This window comes from Eschscholzia californica, unplaced genomic scaffold (genome assembly GCF_041429995.1).
Source record: "Eschscholzia californica isolate CP2 unplaced genomic scaffold, dmEscCali1.0.p SCAF_4, whole genome shotgun sequence".
In the NCBI taxonomy this organism is placed as follows: Eukaryota; Viridiplantae; Streptophyta; class Magnoliopsida; order Ranunculales; family Papaveraceae; genus Eschscholzia; species Eschscholzia californica.
Window position 1 is genome coordinate 39,921,042 of NW_028238461.1, and position 23,207 is coordinate 39,944,248.

The following is a 23,207-nucleotide window of genomic DNA, read 5'->3' on the forward strand; positions in this document are numbered from 1 at the left end:
TGTGCGTCTTGAAAACATCCATGAACAATCAAGCACCGAATGTCCATATTGATTACAAATTTGACAAATAACCTAAACAACAGTCATAATAATTCTGTGAAAATTGAAAAAATGATAATCACGTAATAAATTAAAAGAGCTACAGTCAAAAAATTGCCTCTTGTCCAGATCTTGCATTTTGATACACATTTGATGAAGTTGAAGAAGTCATTAAAATTAAGTTATGCTTATTGATGGTAGTGGTGATGAGGAGGTAGGATTGGAGTTTTGGGGTGTTTGATGGGTTTAAATAGGGAAAGGGAAGGTTTCAAACGGTAAAAAATAACCAATTTTTGGGTGAAGTATGTCCATAGATCGGCATGTCAAAATCTGGCCATTTTGATTTATTTTTTCGAAAACCTAGTGTAATTTGTAATTGAGATATTATAAAGTGGTGTAATTTGTAAATGGCCAAGATAGTCATTTGTAAAAGTATTGGGTTAAATCTAACGAACCTGGTGTAAAAATTAATATTCATTTGGTTTAGTCAAATAGGGACTAGAGTTCAGAATGTACCTCAGGTCCGTAGAACATGTGGATCAGACAACGAATGGAAATGAGATTTGATACGCGTTAACTTATCTTTAGTGGGAGTGGTGGAAGATGAGGAACGAGTTGATATTCCAACACAAAGAGATTAATTTCCCCGGGTGTTGGTGGAAAACAAAAGATGTACTAAGGTATGTTCCAAATCTCTCTGATTTTTCTATTTCTAACAATGATTTGCAGATGGAGAGCTGGTGTCCCCAAGGTAAAATAACGATAAACTTTGATGGATCCTATCGGGAAACACATGCTTCAGGAGCAGCAATCGCTCGAGATTCGTCGGAAAATACGATCGGAACAAATGTTAGATGTTTCGAACCCCGATCGCCTCTCCATAGTGAAGCTGAAGGGTGTCGGCTAGGTCTAGAATTAGGAGAACAACTGAGTTTAACGACATTTATATTAGAGGGAGACTCTAGGGTTCTTATCCAGCTAATCGTGGTCGTCGATCCGAAGGTGCCTTAGAGATTTGATCAAGAAATCAACAGCCTAAGAGTAGCCCCGCGACATAGACATGTGTCGCCGGTGTATTGTCACAGAAGTTGCAACCATGCCGCTCACGACTTGCCCGCTTCTTGTTTACCCCCTACTTTCTGAAGCCTTGTCTTTAGTACCAATATCGTTAACTCTTTTACGTTTTAGTCCTTTTTTTTTTACTGTGGACATATGTGTAAGTCGGTCTTTTAGTTTTTTTAGGTCTCAACTTTGTAATTGTCTTTCAGTTTATATGGCTTTCCTTAAAAAAATATAAAAATATAAATAAAAGGTGGGATTTGAGAAGGGAAGCTTGGGAAATTGGGTGGAATGACCTTTGACCAAGGGAATTTTGTTGGAATGACCCAAGTTTCTACAAAACCTCTCAAATAACCTAATCTTTGCATTTTAGGCCAAAATTACCCTCCTATACATATTAGAGTCTAGAAAGTCTAGACTCCGAATTTTCCAAAGTCCACAAGTCATAACCGAGAATAGGGAAATCTCTCTCTACAACTCTTGTTCAAAATTTTCATCTCTAATCCATTCCATCATTTCTTGTTCAAAATTTTTGGATGAAATCATCATAATTGAGTGTAACTCTTGAAGCATTTCGAATCTTTCCACTTTTCTAGGGTTTCACTCTAAAATCTCTTCTTGTTCTTCAACGAAAATTTAGGAAAAGTTTTGCTCGGTTAGGGCTTCTATAGTTGTTGAGATAAGGTCATCTTTGATAAGATTTTAAGAAATTTCGTCTTCATTGTTACTTTGTTTCATATTATGTGTTGTTTGTTTGGTTTTGTATAGAATTTGAGGTATTTTCATCTTGCTAGGGTTTAAGCTTGTTTCAACTTTATGATTACATTGTTTTATCTTATGTTTTGGTTGTTGTATAATTTTTGTATGTCAAATTCATCTTATTTGTTGTTGATTTATCATAGGTTTTACCTTAATCTTATGCATTTGTTACTTTGTTTAACAATGTTCACCGTGTATTTATTAATAGTCCTCAATTAATTGAGTGGTGTATTTGTTTGTTGAGGTTTGTTCTTACTATGGGATCATAAGGTTACCTTACTATGAGAATACACAATGTTCCGACAATTACTATGGATCGTAAGGTTAATTTACAATAGAAGTCTTAACAACTTCAAGGTATAAGTTTAGAGATAATTAGTTTCATTGGTTGACAATCATTATTATTCTAGGACGTATTATTAGTGGTAATGTGGACGATCCATATAGTCGTAAGTTCATGATCAATTGGTTGAACACTCAAGAAAATGTATTGGATCGACTCTTATGGCTTGAATTAATTATTATTTGATACTATCATACAAGTCATTGATATGTCTTGTTAATGTCTTGTTCACAAGTAAAATAATCGATTGATAGCTGTTGCATAAGTCTAGACTGCCGCTGCATGAGTCTAGACTACTGGTGCATGAGTCTAGACTACTGATGCATGAGTCTAGACTATTACTGCATTAGTCTAGACTGTTGTTGCATTATGTTATGTCTATCTTGTTTTACTTACGTACTAGTTGTTCAATTTGTATTGATTTTATTTTATATACATTCTAGTAGTAATATTTCCTAACAGGAGAGTTTACCGTTATTGTTCTTGAAGTTCGACCGTTTTTACTTCCTAATGATATTGTCACGGTGGCTTATCATTGTTCACCTCCCCCAAATTATTTCATCTAAATTTTTACCTAATATTTTTCTTTATGATTCATATGCAGAATAAAGATCCCCTGAGAATATATAATCGCGCGTCATCGATTGAGGTTGGGTTCGGCATCCGAAACATAGTAGCTGTAACATCACTATCGAGATTGAGTACGTTCGTGGGTTGATGAGTTAAGTCAGACCTTGGGTGCATGACAAGATATCTATACCAGAGACTAAATCATTCCAGTTAATGATGTATCTGATTACAAAACAATTATTGTGATTATTAGTTCCACAATTGTTGTAACCTCTCATGGCGTTTCACACTTATTACTAATGTAATAGTTTCAAAAACAATAATAAAGATAACTAGTTGGTATATTTGACTATATTACAGTATATTGGAACCACGTGACAACAATTTTAAGTGAAACCCAATTGCATATAGATACTTCTTGACAAAGTCCCCACACAAAGTCTAGACATAGTCTAGACAGAATTGCTATCATTCTAAAATTAGTACTTAGGTAGATATTTATTTAACTCATAAAAAAACCCTCAAAATCTTAGTGAGATGAAACCTAGAGCGATGAAGAAATACCCCAATTGATTGCAAGAGAAAAACGTTATTCAAAGAGATTTGAAAACTTTGTATTTTCAATGAAGAAAATCGATAAAACCCTGGCCAATCGGTGAAGAAAATCGATGAAACCCTAGCTAATCGCTGAAGAAAATCGATGAAACCCTAGCTAATCGGTGAAGAACCCCTAAATCTTTATATTTTCGGTGGAAAAACTAGATGAAAGAAAAAAGGAATTGAGAAACTTAGATCGAGAGGGAGGGAACAACTCGATTTTGGACTTGCGAAAAGATCGAAGTCTAGATATTATAGACTCATTTTTTATAAAGGGGTAGTTATGGTATAAAATTTAAAATAAGTTTATTTTTGCAGTTATGTCAAAACTAAGGTCATTTGACCAAGCGATCGGGGGTTTTTTTTAGGAGAGAGAGAGCGCCACGACGTCAGCAGAGCGATTTCTCCCTTCTCCTTTTCACCTATAGATCCCCAATTCAAAACCCTAGATTGCAGATTCTTCAACCCTAAATCCACCAAGATAACCCAGCCAAGGAGCATTTATTTCTCTCCAACCACTTCCTTACCAAGATTAGCACAAGATACAATAATAATTAGCAACACCAGCATGCGATTTTAGTTTCCCAAGTCAAGAACCCTAGGGATTGGGGGAGCATCACTTCGTATTGCAGCTCGAGATCAAAATGCGTCAATCCCGAGAAACACTAACTGCAATTATCAACACGTAAAGGTAGTCTTAAACTCTTCTTATTCTTCTAGTTAGCTGGTTTTTTCTTGATTTGCAGGTTTCGAGTTTGTTTTTTCTCTTTTGGTTTGCTTCTTTTCTCTCTCTATCGAGTATGTCACCGGTTACTACAACTTCAGTTGAGTAGACGGTACTGAAGTGTAGCTGATTCCCAAGTCCCCTGCATGTTAAGCAATGATTCTAATTTGGCTACATCTCTTCGTCTTCTTCCTTCTTCCACATCTCTATTTAAACCAGCTCTGTTCGCCACTACCAGTCACCTTCTTCTATCACTTTACAGCTTTCTTTCACTCCATTGCTTTCATGGTTTCTCAATACTCTCTCACCATCCATGGCAAATTGACTCTTAAATTTACAAAACCATCATCCAAACAGGAACTACAACCTATTGATACTGGTTTTGTTGCTCGATGGGATGTCCCTATGATGTAGGGCTTACCTTCATCAAGAAGATGTTCTACCCCCAATCCAGATTCTTCCGTGACTGCGACTACTACCCTACTGAAGGTCCAGTTAATACATTTCTCCTCAAACCTAAGACCCAGTTTGTTCTAGATGCTCTCAACTTTGGTCGTCCTTGGGTACTAAGAGGTATGTTGTTAGTGCTTAAGGAAGTGGTGTTCCCTCTCACAGACTCAACTGACGACTTGTTTTTCGAACCAATGAGATGCACTCTGTATAAGGTCCCACAAGCCCTTTAGAACAGGGAAGATTTCGACTTCATTTTTTAGTGCATGGATAAGATTATTAGCATCAAACCCAGAAACTTTGGTAGGGTAAACAACAACACAGTCAGAGTTCACTTTATGTATGATATCAGGTCCCCTTTGTTAGCAGTAATCAATCCAATCTTCTCAGATGGAGAGAAAGTAATCAAGATCAATTACCAGAAATTTCCAGGAGCCATATGTCAATTATGTCGTATTGTAGAGCATCCACTTAACAGTTGTCCTATCTTTGTCAACTCTTCTGATGAAGAGCATGGATCTAACCCAGAACCAATGGAAGCTATTATGGAAGACTCTCTTACCTTGCTCCCGGAACCCCCACAACACTTAGCTCCCCTTCCCTCACCTGTCCATGGGGTCATCCCACCTCACCAGCTCTTTCAAGCTTCTGGGAAGAGAGTTAGAGACAACTCGAGACCCTCATCTGCTGGTTCCTCAAATCATTCTATTGAGGACCCTCAGGAGGATACCACTATGCTGGAGAATGTGGAAGCCATAAGACTCTTACAAGAATCATTGCTACTCACTCGTAGTCTTAACATCATCAGTAATGCAGGGGAAAGGGATGAAGCTGCACTTTCAGTTTCGTCTTCTTACTAGTCCGTACCTGGGTGTTTTCCTTTTTAGCTTTCTGTTGTCTTTGTTTAGGTATAGTGTATTGTGTGGTCTGGTTAGTCAGTTTAGTGTTTTGTGAGGAATAGTCTGATACTTATCTCTGTTGGCTATAGTCCATATCTGGACATTTTTTGTTTCTTAAGGTGGTAGGCTGAACTGGCTAGTACTAGACACCACAGTTTCAGTCACTTTGTTTGTAGTAGCTCTTTAAGAGAAGAATATCAGACTGTTAGTATTTAGTTTCTTCTTCCTTTGTCAGTTTATGTTTGGTTTTCTTTACTTCGCTACCTTGTTGTTCCTTATATTATATTAATCTTGCTGTTTTCTTTTAGTTTTTCTCGAGTTCGGTTAGAACTCATTATTATTCTAGCAGTCTTTATCTGGTTCTCAGTGGTAACATTCTTCCTGTTATTCTCTTCTGTTTTTGGATCTGTAGATTCGGTGGGTGTTTTCATCTTTCTTCTCGTAGGTAGAAGAAAGTAGATCATTTACTTTGGCCCTTCACACTTTGACCTAGGGTGGATTTAGTCTCGCCCTGTTGAAGGGTGACCTTTATACTTAGCTCCTCTTCACTTCTCTAAGCTCAACAGTTGGTTAGGAGTCCCCTGACTTCTTTTGTTGGTGGGGGTCATTAGTTTAGGGTGGACTTCAGCTTGGCCTGTTGGTAGGTGGTCTTTAGACTTTGCTTCTTCTCTCGTCCTAGAGCCCAATAGGTGGTTGAGTGTCTTTAGTATTAGCACCTCTTCACTTCCCAGAGCTCAACAAGTGGTTGGGTGTTTTTTGACTCTTTCTGTAGGGGCCGACTTTAAGTTTAGTGCCCCTAATTAATCTTTCACCCGGGTTTTAGGTCTCGAGCTCGGACCTCAGACCCATGGACCTGTCGGTTTTGGCCTGAAATGTTCGGGGTTGTGGTAATTTTGCTAATCGTAAACACCTTAGCCGTCTCATTAAAGAACATAATCCGGATCTCATTCTGAAACCAAATGTATCAACACGAATCTCGGCAAGATTCTCAACCTGAATAACATATATGAGAAACATGTGATCGATCCGATTAATAAAGCGGGGGGGGGGGGGGGGGTAGCTCTTTTCTGGTCCCCTCAACTTGACATAGAAGTCACTTATGCTGACAGCAATATGATACACGTTAAAGGCACCCAAGCGGAAAATGATAAAACCTGCAATCTCACGGGTTTCTATGGGTGCCCTTACAATAATAATAAAATGAAGGCCTGGGATACTTTAGCCCAACATGCCTCTGATAGCAATATCCCTTGGCTAGTTATTGAAGACCTTAACTGCATCCTAGACCAATCAGAAAAGCTGGGAGGTAAAGTAGCATCTCATCTGACCATCTCTCAGTGCAAGCAGACCATATATGATCTAGGTCTGCATGACATTGGTTTTGTGGGCTACCCGTATACTTGGTCTAACAAACAATTTAAAGAGAACCTCATTCAAGAGAGGCTCGACCGCGCTTTAGTTAATTACAAGTGGCTCACCATCCATCCCCAATCTATACTCACCCATCTCCCTACCCTTGGTTCTGACCATAACCCTATCCTTCTCATTACCAAGACCATCTCTTCTCTAGGGCGACGACCGTTAAAATTCATTCGCACCTGGATGTCCCACCCCAATTGTGCTCAGTTTATCAAAACTAATTGGATGTCCCAATCCTATCCAAACCAAGCTCAGTTCCCTTGCCATCAAGCTCTCTAAGTGGAATAAAGAAGTCTTCAGTCACATTGATAATAATATCAAGATCCCCACCCAAAAACTCCAATCCATTAAGGATGTGGACAGATTCAAGGAAACCTTCACCCAGATCGAAACGCTTCTTCTCAACAAGAGAGCTTGTGGAAGGAAAAGTCGAGAATAGCTAATATCAACTTAGGAGACAGAAACACCCAATACTTCCATCAGAAAGCCACCACGAGAAACCGCAAACATCAAATTTACTCTATCAAAATGGAAGATAACTCGTGGACGAATGAGGAGGCTGAGATCTCTACCGTCTTTTTAAATCATCTCCGGAATATCTCCTCGACGGTCGGATCCACTTTGTCTTCTAACCTCATTGAGTGTTTCGCTCCTAAGATATCCCTCTCCCAAAATGAGGCTTTGATCGCTATCCCTGCAGTGGAAGAAATCCGGACGACCACTTTCTCTCTTAAACCAGGAGCAGCCCCTGGTCCCGATGGTTATCATCCCCTCTTCTACCAGGCCAATTGGGATACTGTCAAGGAAGACATTATTCACATGGTCTATCTCTCTTCTTTAGAGATGATACTCTGCCTGTGATGTCGAATCACACGCACATCTGTCTTCTTCCCAAAACCAAAACTCCCCAATCTCCTGCAGATTATAGACCCATTAATCTGCTCAATACCACTTATAAAATCATCACCCAAATTCTTTCCAATAGACTCAAGCCGATCTTGACTGATATTATCTCCCCTTTCCAGGCGGCATATGTTCCAGGTAGGCAAATTACGGACAACATCATCATTAGCCAAAAACTTATTCACTCCTATAAGAAAATCAAGGAAGCGAATAGCTATTTTGATCTCAAACTCGATATGTCCAAGGTTTTTGACCGTATAGAATGGAGCCGTCATGAAAATGATGGTTTCACCCCTAATTGGATTAAGCTCATTAACACTTGCCTCACTACCAGTTCCATGGCGGTTCTCATTAATGGGCACCCTGGCTTAAACTTCGATGTTAGTCGTGGGGATCAGGCAAGGTGACTCGCTCTCTCCTTTTCTGTTCGCGATAGCCATGAAAGGTCTCAGTCGGCTGTTAGAGAAAAAGAATAGCAATTCCTCCTTCATAGTCTTCCCTATTCCTAATTCTGATCTCACTATCAATCATCTTCTTTTCGCGGATGATTGTATTATCTTCGGGCAGAATTCTCTTGACAACATCTACAATCTTAAGCTTATTCTGAAAGAATTCAGAGATGCTTCTGGGCAGATGATCAACTATTCTAAATCCAACATCTTCTTCTCCAAAAACTCGCACCCTAAATTTAAACGTATGATCATCCGGGAGCTTAAAGTTCACCATTCTTCCGCGGGCGATAAATATCTTGGCACCAATCTCTTCATTGACCGGAACAAAAAGCAAGCTTTCCAACCTCTTCTTACCCAAAGCAAAAACAAACTCGCCAAATGGCAAACTCATCTCCTCTCTCAAGTTGGTCGTTCGGTACTACTATCGCAATGGTCGTTCCCCGATACCAAATGCAGTGCTTTGCCATCCCGAAAGGCATTTGCACCAGCATTAAGTCCCTCCAAAGGACTTTCTGGTGGGGAAAATCCAAAACCTTCCACACTATCAACTGGTCGGCCATCTGTAAGCCGCGAAAACTTGGGGAACTGGGTTTTCGTCTTCCCCTTCTTGACAACCAGGCTTTCCTCAACAAGATTAACTGGCACCTTATCAACAATCCCCAAGCTGTCCAGGTTCAAGTGCTTAAAGGAAAATACTTCCCCAAGTCTCGTAAGCCCACTCCACCTAAAGCTAATCACTCTTGGCCCTGGAAATCCATCACAAAACAGTTCAATCAGATGGAGGGTCTGGTCTTCTGGGATATCAACAAAGGTGAGAAAATTAATATCTAGCAGGACTTCTGGATTCCTAATCACCCCCTCCTATTACTAACCAAAGCGGGTTGAACCTAGAATGGGTAGCCCAACTTATAACAAACAATAGCTGGAATATGAATATCTTAAATAATTGCTTTAACAGTGACATTTGCAGCTCAATCCTGACTATAAATCTTTAGAGTAACCAAGAGGATAAACCGACATGGACGCTAACAAAATAAGGTAATTTTTCTATTAAATCTATGTACAATTTTCTGAGAACAGGAAGTGCTAACCCTATGCAGGATCAAAACGATTGGTTTTTTATCTGGAACATGAATATGATCCCTCGTATAAAACTATTTCTATGGAAATGTTGTACGAACAGTTTACCAGTTAAGGAAAAAATCGGAAAGTTCATTGGAAACTCATACTCCTATATAAACTGTAATGAAAACGAAACACTTGACCACGTGATGCTACATTGTACTTTCGCGAAGCGATATGGTTCCACTTTCAGGTTATAACAGATCAAATAACCACGACAAATCACTGAATACAACAATGGAAAAATTTAGACGAGGAACTTACAAATCTGTACGCCAAAATTCTTTGGTTCATATGGAAAGCTAGATGCGAAAATTGTTTTACCACAAACAAACTTAATCCGAGACAATTGATAGACATGATCAATAATACCTCTACCACTCCACTAAAGATTGAGTCTATTATTACTAAGAAATGCAGGGAAAAAACTAAGCAACAAACATGGAGACCTCCATCGACACCATTCCTAAAGCTAAACGTCGACGCCTCATTTTCCACCTTCTCAGAACCAGCCGGAATAGGATGCATCATTCGAGATGAAGAGTCAAACTTCATTATAACAGCAGCTGACACAGTACGATGCCAGAGCGCAGAAGAATGCGAAAGCATGACTATCCTCTCCAGTATATTATGGGCCATACAGTGGAACATATCGCACGCTCATATAGAGAGTGATAATCAAGCACTAATACTTTTCATCAATGGTCAAAGTGTCGGACTTCATTGGCAATCCAAAAAAATTATGCGTCAAGTTATGGACCTCAAAGACAAATTCTCAGGCATAATATTCACCTTTGTTCCTGGAGAATGCAATGCTCAGGCAGATGCTCTTGCAAAATGGGGTCGTAGATATGGGCACAGAAATATTTGGAATGTTGTACTTTCTTTTATTTCCGCATTACTCTACAACCTTGTAAGTGTGTGTTTTTTAATGTTAGTTCCTTTAACAAAAAAAAAAAAAAAAAAAAAGGTCATTTGACCAAAGTAAGACTTGTGTTTTGGGTCATTTTGCCCAATTTCCCGGGAAGCTTACTACTATTAATTTTGGCGCGCTTTAGGTTTTCATTCATAAAGTTATTGTTGGATGGTGATTTGAAATAGTTATTTAGGGTTTACTGTTTGTTCATTAGATTTCAAGTAAATTTTGATGGGTAAGAGGAATATTTTGGTTCTCTCTTCATCTGAAAATGAGGACGAAGTCCATCATTATCATACGCGATCAAGTGGGAGCTCCTCCAAATCTAGGTCGAAATCCAGACGGTCTTCTCCTCCTCCTCCTACTCGGCAGTCTAAGAAGGGTTCCACCACTAGTGGTGGTGCTGGTGGTTCAAAGAGGACTCGGCGTTCTCTTCTATCTTCTGACCCTCCTCTCCCTACGGTAGTGTTTTTAACACTTAAAAATGGTAATCTTGGTATCCACCTTTTTAGCCCTAATTTCATTGCTCTCTACTACACAGGTCGATTTTGATTCATTCTGTGAAGGTTTTTATCAAGGCTTTGAAGTTTCCAAACAACTCCCTGGTACCCTCTTGATTTTCCTCATTATTGATTTTCCTCTTCTTTTTTAAACAACAAATGTCAGTAGCTGCATTTAGGGCATTCTTATCTATTTACTTGTACGACTGAGAGAATTTGATACACCATGAATCAGGTTCACTGTGTAGCGGCGACAAAAGGGAGTTATGGGTAGACAAATATGCACCTCAATCCTTAGAGGAGCTTGCAGTTCACAAACGGAAGGTCTTAACTTAACCCACATTATATCAAACTATGCTTTTGATTCCTTTTCCAACTATTGTTTTGTCGTTTATTTATATCGTGAAGTATATTGAAAAAGGAGTCTGCTCTTCCCTTAAAGAGCTCTGATTAACATATGTATATTCTTCTGCTTGGGTACTTCATGAAATCTATTTGATTTATTATTGACTTGTACTTCTGTAGATGTATGTGAGATTTATACTGGTATTTTGTCTCTTATCTCTCAGCTTGAAGAAGTCAAAACATGGTTGGAGCAAAGGTTGAGAACCTCGAAGGTGATTTAGGTTTATCTGATGTTTTACTTTTTGTCTTCCTTTACACACAAGTGCGACTTTACCTCATATTAATTTTCTTTTAGTGGAATGTTGACTTTCTAGTCAATGCATTGGCAATAGAAAGGGGCTCATCTGAGTATTTAGCATAAATTAGGGGCGAGGCGGGGAACTAGTCAGTAGTCACTAATTAGGGGGTCAACCGGGAAGTAAGCCTTAAGATATATTTGAAGTTTTTAACCACTTGAAAATTTTAAGAATCAGTTCAGTGAAATTGGAGAAGTTTTGCAAATGATGGTTAAAATGATTAACCCCTATCTTTAAAAAAAAAATGATTAACCCCTCAAAGGATGTTTTTTTTCGATTTATTGTATTTGTGTTTCTTGATGCTAGTTCTGAATGTTCTGGTCTAAACATAATTTACTTCTTTATTATATTCAGGAAGAAATTCACAATAACGCACTTGTTATCACTGGACAAACTGGAGTTGGAAAATCTGTAAGTTTTATGTAATAAATATTTATATATGGTCTTTCATGATCTGTTAAAACTAACCTTGTCCAAATCTATGAATGATTTTCCAAGTCAAATTCCTATTATGGGTTATCTTCTCGAAATCTTGCGTCATTTCATCATTTGTTCTGCAGACATCAGTTCGTGTAATTGCATCTTCTCTTGGACTTGAAGTGTCTGAATGGAGAACCCCTACGCCCACACTTTGGCAAGAATATGTTCACAGCTCTAATTTAGGTAAAGTAACTCATTTAACCAACAATTATCGTAGAGGAATTCTTTCATTCAAAGTTTTCAAAAAATAAATAGAGGAATACTGAGATCAGCATGGACGGGGAAGAAAGTCATAAGTCCAACTTGTGTCTGCGTAGTTTTTTTTCCCTAGAGTTAGTTTTGCTGATAGTAGTGGTAATGGGTAGTTTGTATTTTGTAATGGTTGTTTTTCCTCTTAAAATTTGGTCGAGGATAACTTTGTTCGGCACCTGCTTAACGGTTAAAGGACAGTTCAGGTATTCCGTTTAAGATTTCATTTCAGCATAGGCGTAAAATTTCAAAACAAATACAACATGCTGAAATGAGCCTTTTAGTGAACAAACAATTGTAATTGACTATTGAAACAGTCTTCAAAATGCTCAGTGCAGACTGCCGCAGCATCTTATGACAATTATAATATCGTTAATCTGATGATTCAGTTCCTTTACTAGGGGTGTTCGTTGGTTCAGTATCCGGTATTTTTGTGGCATCCGTTACCGGTTAGTGATTTTTCAAACCGTTACCAAACCACTCATGGTTTGGTTCGGTTACTAACCAAACCATCATAAGCGGTTTGGACACTACTGGATACCAAACCATACACAAAAACAATTTGTTCTCCATGAAAATCGGCGAATCGAGTTACTTTCTTCATACATTGACGTATAAAATCAAGACAACACTCCTTAAAATCCTGGAGAAACAATCAAACTAACATAATACGTCGAAAAAAATTTGAAAAATTAAAGACATGCGCAAGCCACCGACTGGAATATTATATAGTAGCTAGTAACATTAGTGATACATGCATTGTTTTAATCTAATAGTACTAGCTAGTAACATTAATGATACATTTCAACAAAAAAAAAAAGTAACATTAATGATACATGAATTGTTTTAATCTAATATTTGCTAGTAACATTGTATTGTAGTAGTGTTGTTGTTTTATATGGGTAGCAGTTATTCTTGTTTTTTGCAAGATTTTGACGAAAGATATGTACTTGTATGAAATTATAGAGATATGATAGATATATTTTAGAAACAGCTATGTAAATATATAATTATATATATTAATTGAACTTGACTGGTTCGGTTTGGTTTTAATGGTTCCTAAAAATTACATCCACTTACCGAACCAAACCAGTTGGTTTTTGGAAATCTACAACCGTACCAAACCATTCGTTGTTTGGTTTGGTTTGAAAACCGACTGGACCGGTTTGGATCGGTTTGGTTTGATTGGTTCGGTCTATTTATGCACACCCCTATCCTTTACTATATTATTTTCTCTATTTATATCGTTCATTAAATCACTACGATAATGATACGATCATTTGTGGATTGAAACGTCTATGATTTACTGTTATTGAACTGCCTCTTTCAATTCCTTCCTTCATTTTATGCTTGAAGAGTTGAAGGCATAAGTTACTTCAGGCATGCTTAACAAACTTGTTAGTGTCAAATTGGAACCGTGCCTTTACTTTGCTAACCATCCAAAATATACCATACTAGTAAGTCTGACATGAAGACATAAAGTAGTAATTATCGCCTGTTGCGGCAGAAGTGACATGGAACAAGATAAGACCCTAGACGCCCTCTATCAGCCAATGGGAGTTAATTTAGCGAGCGTCTTCTTTTCAGGATAATCATTACTCATCTTACCATCCTAATTAAAGTACTTGTCCTGGTCAGATGTTTGTCTTATTTGATTAATATGCTGATTTTTCTCTTCGGTCAAGGTGCATCTAAATGATCTAATTACTTATATAGACGTAATGCTCCCTGAAAGTTCTACATGACTCTTGTTTAGTCCTTTTTAAAGTCTCTATTGAATATGGAATTTCATTGTCATAGGAATAAGCTACATGTCGAAGTTAGATGAGTTCGAAAATTTTGTTGAGAAGATAAGAAAATATTCCTTGCTTCCGACTTCCTCCATTGGAGGATTGAGAAAACGATATTTACTCTTAATTGATGATCTTCCTCTGGCAAACGGGAAAGCTGCTCATGGGAGGCTGTGCAGGTGCTTGCACGACCTTGTTCGGTCTACTCAGATTCCAACTGTTATATTGATGACTGAGTACAATAAGGTTGACAATGATGAGAATACTGCTCGACGCTGGGAAGATCTTCAATCTTCTGTTGAAAGTGCAGGGGCTTGTAAGGTAGTGCCAGTCCCTCGCTCTCCCCTTTTCGATATTCAGCCCATTTCTTGGACTATGGATTTTATTACGGTTTCTGGGATGCCTTCTTCAATCTGTGTTTTTATTTCAGGTATCTTTTAATCCTGTTACAACGAAATCTATGAAGATGACTCTTTCTAGAATTTGCAAAGAAGAGCAGTACAATGTTGCTTCTCAACAGATAGATCTGATAACAAAAGCCAGTGGAGGTGATATCAGGAATGCAATTACATCGTTACAGTATTTCTGTTTGAGACCAGGCAAGATATCAGCCTTTTCTCCGTGCGCTCCGACTGCCGCTCATTCAAAAGAACAGTTAGATGATGTCAATGGAATGGATGGTATATTTGCTTTACCGTTTGGCAGAGACGAGACACTTTCTCTATTTCATGTCTTGGGAAAGTTCCTGCACAACAAAAGGGATATTTTGTGTGCGTCTAACTTAGGTACGTCATCATAGAAGTTTTATGTAGTATAGTAGATTAAATATTTAGGAATTTGAAGTTTAAATGGAAGAATTGTCTTAGCTGGAGAACCTCTGGTAGCGTTTGCACCAAAAAAGTCGCATAAAAAATTTAGGACAACTGATTCCGTTGCCAATTTCCGTGTGTGCTTATGTAGAAGGTTTGTTAATAGTAAAGGTGGTAGAAATGATGAACTGAGAAGGTTCTCCAGCTATGCAACAAGAGGTCTGTGATTCATATGGATAATAGTTTAAACAATGTCTTGGAACTGAAGTAGCAACATTGTTATTGAGAAGTTCATCCGGGGTCTTCTCTTCAAATGGTTCTTATTGTTATTGATTCCAAGGGGCTTGACCAATTTGGTGATTGTCACATCCTTTTGCTTTGGGGGTGCAGCTGCTTTGTGGAAGTTCCAGATCTGAATCACAAAGTTGTGCTTGGAAAGGGAACGTTTTGTTGGACTAATGCACACCTTTGGAGCCAACTATCCTAAAATATTCTCATTTGACATTTGAAAGTTTTACCTTATTCAATCTGCACTGAGCACTGTTACCATCAGACCTAGTTGCGATATTGTCTGCCTTTCATGTTTTTATTTACTCTTATTCTAAGTTGGAATTCTAATTTTGTAGGGAATGGTGAATTTCCTTTACGTGAGAGATTCAAAAGATTGCCGTTAAAAATGGATGATCCAGAGAAAGTTCTTTCTCAAACACATGGTCGAGCAAGGCAAATTGCTGATTTTTTACACGAAAATGGTAATTATCTGCTCTAAGTATATACTTCTGTTGTCAGTACTATTAAAGGAGGCGTGCTTTCTAAATGACTTATCCGGGATAGAAAATTTGTCTGGTTATTATCACTTTGTTGTTTAGTATGATCATTTCATAACTTCCTAAGATCCAGTTCTAGATCCTTGCTTAGTTTTTTGCCCTACAGTTCTAGATTTTATAAGTGATGAAGCGGTAGATGATGCATGGGCTGTAACTACCTACCTGAGTGATGCTGACCTCCTTGCATCTTCTCATGGGTTCACCTGGTCGCAGACAATAACTGGTCAGCATGAGTTGGATAAAATTCCCCAATTAGCTGCTGCTTCAGTTTCGGTTCGTGGGGTGCTATTTGGGAATTCACACCCCTCACCGTCCAGGTATTATTTCTGGCACTTGTTTCTTCTGTGCATTATGTGCTCTCTCAGTTAAAAACCAGGTCAGAATCTCATAATTGAAGGTATGCAGGTGGCATGCTATCCGTAAGCCAAAAATTTGGCAGGTTGAGCAGTCATCGAGGTGGAATAAGGTGCGTTTGTTACATGCTCTAGTCATGATTATTCATATATGTATCCCGATTTTCTTTGATTTGGTTGTAGTTACTTTTGGATTTTGTTGTGTGAATGCAGAATAAATTATTGAAACAAAGAGTTGAATATTATGGTAATGCGAGCCCACGTAGCATGGCTTCCATGGCTACAGAGTATAAACCTGTACTTATGTGGCTAGGATGCAGAGAGTCGGAAATCCGTAGAGTTGAAGGGAAGGTCATGATGGAGGAAGACAAGTTGGAGCAGATGAGTGTGGATGGAGTAGAAGGGGAGGAGGAACCATGGGAAAGTGAAGGTGATGAAATTGAAGATTGGTGAATAAAAAGTAGTTAATTAGCAAAATGGCATAGGGAGTTTGGAGTGTTTTGGAGTAAGGGTTGCTCTGGAATCTGAAGCTCAGGTGACAATACTCAACTATAAAAACAATACATGGTCTCTGTCGCGTGGGTGCCTGTAGATCGTACATGATTGGGATCTCCATCATCAGAGGGCTGCACTTATGAGATGGATATTACTGGGGAAGGAAAGGGCATTTTGTGAGTGAAACTTGGCCGTCGTGTCTTCATGATGTAAGATGAATTTAAAATTTTGAGAAGAAAATTTGTGATGGGGGTTAGGGTTAGCCATTTTTCGTTAGTGCCTAGCTACTGCTTTTGGGAACGTAAAAATCAATATTGTAACATAGATGGTTTGTTGGTTCTTGAGCATATTTGCTTGAGTTAACTAGAAATGGTTGTAATTGCAAAGTTTCAGTTATTTAGCAAATGTGATTAGTTTCAGCTCACGGGAGATAGTTTGTTTCCGACTGTACAGCCAAATGTTTCTACCGTTTTCAACAACAAAAAAAATGTTTCTACCGTTTGAATGAAGGATCTTTACTCACCAATTTTAAGAAATAAAAAAAAAAACAAGAAGCAAACCGAGAACTACCCAAAAAAAAAAAAGAAATCAGCCTGAAAAATTACATTTTATGGGCCAAAAAATGAACTACATTCGTACCCCTTAAACTATGCCGACGTTGTATTAAAAAGAAAAAAAAAATATCAGATGACTTCAAAAGTCTTTATATGAGCTTTAAAGCCCAAGGTATCTCTGATGATGGTAGGTATCAGGTTTATCAGTTCATGTATTTGTCCATCATGTATCTATACCAAATTGAACGTAATCATTCTTGGATTCCGTGAAAAAAGAAATTGTTTATGCATAAGCATAGATCACATTTTTGTCGGTAAACAATGGGATGCAATGCAATATAAAATGCATTATGTTAGATGCACAATGTATGTAAAAAAGTGTGATATAAAAACGGAAAATATGTTAAATAAATCGAGTTTTTGTATCAAAATAGACAAGCTTATGCTACCGCAAAAGTAGTACGATAGAGTTGACATAAACTCCGTAACTGTGGAGGTCTCAGGCTTGATTTCCAGAAAAGGTGAAATCTAGATTTATTGAACTTGAGTTATTTAAAGTATAAATAAAATAAATATTGAATTTTCAGGCGGTTGTCGCGCTTATCACATCTTGATGGTGTATTAATTATTTTGTACAATCGCAGTCAACCTCTAAAAAAAATAGACTCAAGAAGCCTTTCCATCTCGAAATCATTCTCCCTCCTCTCTTCATACAAGAGACTCAAGAGGTTAGTTTTTATTTCTCTTCCCTTCTTTCGTAAGAGGATTAATTTGTTTCCAAATTTTGATTTTGCCTTTGTTTCTAAGATAGTGGAAAGTCATTTGAAGAAGTGGAGCATATTTCCATGAAGACATTCTGTAAGGGCATCCCAAATGGCCCTTCATAAAACCATTATTAGGTGTTGCGGGGAAAAGGACACCTGACGATTTCCAGTGCCGTGAACAGTGACCGGTCAAATATTTTTTTTTTTGTTGAAAGTGACCGGTCAAATATGACCGGTCACGGTTCATCCCACCAAAATGGTGGGAGGGAGAGCCCTTCATTTTTCATTTACACTTCATCCATTTTAAGTTGTTTTTTTCTTTTCAATCCCTTTACTCATTTTAATATTTGTATTTGGTCTTCATAAAATATTTCTATTTGGTTCCTGTAAAACAATAAAATGTCGTAATGATCTTAATTTGTAATTAAAGTCTTATAAGTCTAGTTACTATGTAATAAATTGATTGTTATCTTATTTTATTTAAAAAATAAGTATTAAAAATGATAAAAATGAAATTTGGTGTGATGAATAGTGATTTAGTGGGACTTTTAGACTTTTGTCTAGTTCAAAAATTTGAAAACACCAAATAATTTGGTGAAGATTCTTTTTTAGTGATTTTTTTGGTGCCAACCATTAGGGATGCTTTAAAAGCATCTCCAAAGGTGCTCTAAAACTCCATATATAGAGTTTTTTCAAGCTCCAAAGCAAACTCTATTACTCTATAATCTAGAGTTTTGGGAATAGTGACACTATTCACATCTCTAAATTATGGAGTTGATGGGAAATAATATAGTTTTGGTCCTTGGTTCTCATAATGTTTATTTGAGTCCTTCATATGTTTTATAAATTGACATTTATGTCCTATTAGTTTTGTATTTTAATAAACTAGTAATATTATTTACTTAATTATAAACTAAGATAATTAAAATTTTTTAATAAAAATAAAATACTTAACAAAATACAAAATTAGATAATAAATATGACCATATCGTTTTTTAGAATTTAACAATTTCTCTAAGACAAAGCATCACCATGTCTTGCCCATAAGTGCTCAACCAAAGCATTTCTCGACGCGTAATAATCCTCTTATCTTTAGTTTTTTTGTTTCGAGATAGGAATTGTGTAAAACTTTTTGTGCCATCTTCTTGGATATCTTCATCCGAGTCAAGTGTTTCATAAATATGCTCAACATCCTTTTCACGTTCACCCTCTACGATCATGTTATGCATTATAATGCACACAGTCATTATATTATAGAGCACCTCTTTATCCCAAAAATGTTCAGGTCTCTTAATAATGGAAAATCTAGCTTAAAGAACACCAAATGCTCGTTCAACATCTTTCCGACGTAGCGGACATTGTATTCAGGTCCCAGGATATTATATCGTACGGGGGGAGTTTTACCATTGGCTAAATCTGCAAACAAATTAGATGATTGTAGTACATTAACGTCATTGTTAGATCTAGGAAGTCTGAAATACGCATGCCATATCCAGAGGTCGTAAGACACAACTGCCTCTAGTATCATAGTTGGGTGTCCGCTACGTCTAGACCAACCAACAAGGCAGTTTTATCAAGCCCAGTGCATGCAATCAAGACTCCCCAACATTCCTAGAAAGCCTCTTTCTACACATTTTTTTGCAGTAATCTTGCAATATCTTAGCATTAGGCGCACTCAAGTATTGTTTCCCAAAAATCTCAATAATTGCACGACAAAATCTTTTGAAGGAGTCAATTATTGTGGATTCCCCAATTCTTAAATATTCATCAACCGAGTTTGCTGCTTTTCCATACGTGACATTCAGAAAGCAGCGATTATTTTTTGCAAAGTCGACAATCTTACTTTCTTAGTTACCAATATTTTTTTCTCAAAATAGGTATCATGAGATTTCACTGCATTAGTAATGCGTAGGAATAAATGCGTTCTCATTTGAAAACGTGTGCGAAAAACAAATTAGTTATGTAGTTTAGGTTTTCCGAGAAATAGTCGTTCAGTAGTTGAATATGTCCTTATTCTCTTCCACAATGAATCACTTTGTGTCCAGGAACTAAACCTTTATGGTGTTGCACATTATCATCGTCATCATCTTCTAAAAGATAATTAGTGAGAGCATTGTTACGTGTATGCAAATGTAAGAGAACTTTTTGTGTTCGCTCATCTTTTTCAAGTTCTTCTTGAAGTTGTTCGAGTGGATCTACATCGTAGTTAGGATTATGAGATTGCCCCTCACCGGAATACATTGTAGTGGTATTGATGTGGCAGAGATATGTAAGATGATCGATCACTGCAGTTTGTCTCTATTTAAAGCTTCAATCTTGTGTTAGGTCTTGCTAAAATTCTTGAAAAAAATAAAGCTAAAGATTTTATGATAAAAAAATCTTATCAATCTGAAAAACTATAAGAGTACGAATTTGCTTATCAGTCACGTCTTATCAAATAATCTTGAAAAAAAACTAAAGATTTTATGATCACAAAATCTTATCAATCACGTCTTATCAAATAATCTTGAAAAATATAACTAAAGATTTTATGATCAGAAAATCTTATTGAATCTGAAAAAACTATACGAGTACAAATTGTCTTATCAGTCACGTCTTATCAAATAATTTTGAAAAAAACTAAAGATTTTATGATCAGAAAATCTTATTGAATCTGAAAAAGCTATAAGAGTACAAATTTTCTTATCAGTCACGTCTTATCAAATAATCTTGAAAAAAAACTAAAGATTTTCCTGCCCAAATTTATCTATATACGCATGACTTGTCATAACTCTTACTATAACACATCTAAACACATACATTTTTTAAGGGTTACCTAAAGATCCAAACTATGGAAAGTAGCAGAAAGACTAATAAGGTACCTCGTGGAAAAACATTCACGTTGCAAGAATATGTAATTTTAGCTAATGCTTATCTTGAGATATCTCAAGATCCTATTAAAGGTAACAATAAAAAAATCTATTCTCTATGGACGAATTACTGAAATTTTTCCCAGTCAAGTGCCCGAGAGTGGTGAGTTATCTAGAACATCTAAGTCTCTGGCATGCCGGTGCAACGTGATTGCAAGGGAAACAAACAAATTTAGAGGATGTGTTCGTCACATAGGAAATCAAAATCAAAGATGCCAATATAGAGACTTGAATAATGATTTGCGCTTGGAGTGAAACTCCATTTAAGGAGTACAAAAATAGAGATTATGCCAGTATAGAGCTCCAATGTTTGGACATGCTCTGAGGGATTCAATTTTATCCAACAACAATAGTCTCGGCAAAGGGATAATGATAAAGATGTCCATGTAACTATTGAAAGGTAATTAGTAATTTCTAGAAAAATAATTATCTATGTTTTAAGTATGTTTTTAATTACATAAGAGTTATGTTACTCAAGAGTCAAGAGTTATGTCAATCAAGACTTGAGAGTTTAGATAATCAAGAGTTGGGAGTCTGTAATAGTTATGTCTATCATCTATGATCTATATAAATAGATGGCTTTGTAATGAGAAGTAATCAAGCAAAAACAAAAACAACATTCAACAATAGCATCTATTTCAATACAATTTAAGTTTAACAATTATCTTCTTGTTAATCTTCTTGTAAGAACAAGTAAAACACCCAACAAATTTGGTATCTAGAGTCATCTATCTCATTTTGTTTTATTCAAAACCAATGGCGACAAATAATTCATGTTTCAACCTCTCATCAATTTCAGTTCCTGTTTTTGATGGTGAGCACTATGACTATTGGAGCATTCAAATGAAGACAATTTTCATCTCACAAGATTTGTGGTAGTTCGTTGAAGATGGATATGATGAAGAAGCACTAGATGCAACACAACTAAAACAAACAAAGAAAAGAGATGCAAAAGCATTGCAATACATCCAACAAGGGGTAAGTAAAACAATCTTCCTAGACTTATGGGTGCAGTAAAATCAAAAGAAGCCTGAGAAATTTCGAAAAATGAGTTTCAAGGGTCTGAAAAAATTATTACAGTTAAACTTCAATCCTTGTGGAAGGACTTTGATAGTTTAACTATGAAAGAAAGTGAGAATATTCAGCAATTTTCCTCTCATGTTACTACAATTGTTAATCAAATTCGAAGTTTTGGAGATATACTTGAGAACAAAAAAATTGTTCAAAAAGTCCTTCGTAGTCTTCCTCAAAAATTTGATCATGTAGTTGCAGCTATTGAAGAATCAAAAGATCTATCTACATATACCATGAATGAACTTATGAGTTCTCTTCAAGCACATGAACAAAGAATCAATAGATCGACAAATCAACCTTTGGAGCAAGCTTTCCAATCAAGATATAATTTCTCAAACACGAAATTTTCTAAATCCGAGCAAGGTAGAAAAGGAGGTGGAAAAGAAAGAAAGGAAAATTGGCAATCAAAATCCGGTAATTCAAACCCCTCTTGCCGTATTTGCAAAAATCTAATCATGAAACTAAAGATTGCAGGTTCAAATGCAAAAATGCAAACCATTCATATACAAGTTGTTGGTTTAAAGATAAAGAAGAAGCAAACTTTAGCAAAGATGAGGAGGAGGAACATCAAACTCTTCTCTTGTATGAATACTCAAAATGTAACTAACAACATTTGGTACTTGGATAGTGGTTGTAGCAATCATATGACGGGAAATCAAGATATCTTTGTGAAGCTTGATCAAAGTCACAAGTCAAAAGTGAAGCTTGGAGATGGCAATCTTCAAAATGTAATTGGTAAGGGAGTCATTGCAGTGGATACAAAAGGAGGTAAACAAAAATTAATCCATGATGTTTTATATGTTTCTAACTTGACCCAAAACCTCTTAAGTGTTGGACAGTTGCTGCAAAAGGGTTATTCACTATATTTTGAAGATGGAAAATGCAGAATTTTCAGCAAACAAAATAACAAAACCTTGGCTGAAATTGACATGAACCAAAACAAGGTATTTCCTTTCTTCATGTCACAAGTTAACACATTTTCCTTCAAAAGTGAAAATGATGATAAAACATTATTATGGTCATTTGAATAATAATGGATTGCATTTGCTTAAACAAAAGAATATGGTGATTGGACTCCCCTCAATTGAAAAGACAAATCAGGTTTGTGAAGGATGCATATATGGGAAAATACATAGACTCCCATTTCCTAAAACATCTTATAGAGCCAAAGACCCTCTTGAATTGATACATTCAGATATTTGTGGACCTACAAGGACTCCGTCACTTGGAGATAAGAGATACTTTATCTTATTTGTCGATGATTTTACTAGAATGATGTGGATTTTCTTTCTTAACCAAAAATCTGAAGCTTTTTCAGCATTTCTTCAATTTAAATTGTATGTTGAAAAGCAAAGTGGGTATGAAATTAAGTCTCTCCGAACGAATCGAGGAGGTGAATATCTTTACAGTCCATCATAAACTATTGCAAAGAAAATGGTATACAAAGGCA

General features: G+C 36.7%; 1 protein-coding gene across 3 annotated transcripts; it reads left to right on the forward strand.

The window, feature by feature from the left end:
* The first annotated feature begins 1,080 nt into the window (after positions 1–1,080).
* ATRAD17 (RADIATION SENSITIVE 17) lies at positions 1,081–16,876 on the forward strand. 3 transcript variants are annotated; one of them, XM_086633890.1, is made up of 13 exons: positions 1,081–1,195; positions 10,365–10,714; positions 10,794–10,857; positions 10,988–11,076; positions 11,322–11,369; positions 11,808–11,864; positions 12,014–12,116; positions 13,983–14,293; positions 14,403–14,757; positions 15,408–15,533; positions 15,715–15,925; positions 16,006–16,074; positions 16,175–16,876. In XM_086633890.1, exons 2-13 carry the CDS (start codon positions 10,484–10,486, stop codon positions 16,185–16,187), a joined length of 1,677 nt encoding a protein of 558 aa, XP_086490016.1. In that variant the 5' UTR covers positions 1,081–1,195; positions 10,365–10,483; the 3' UTR covers positions 16,188–16,876. The 3 variants fall into 3 exon arrangements, with proteins under 3 accessions (XP_086490016.1, XP_086490015.1, XP_086490014.1); XM_086633889.1 differs by having other exon boundaries at positions 1,088–1,195; positions 16,014–16,074; XM_086633888.1 differs by lacking the exon at positions 1,081–1,195 and having other exon boundaries at positions 15,700–15,925; positions 16,014–16,074.
* The last annotated feature ends 6,331 nt before the right edge of the window (positions 16,877–23,207 follow it).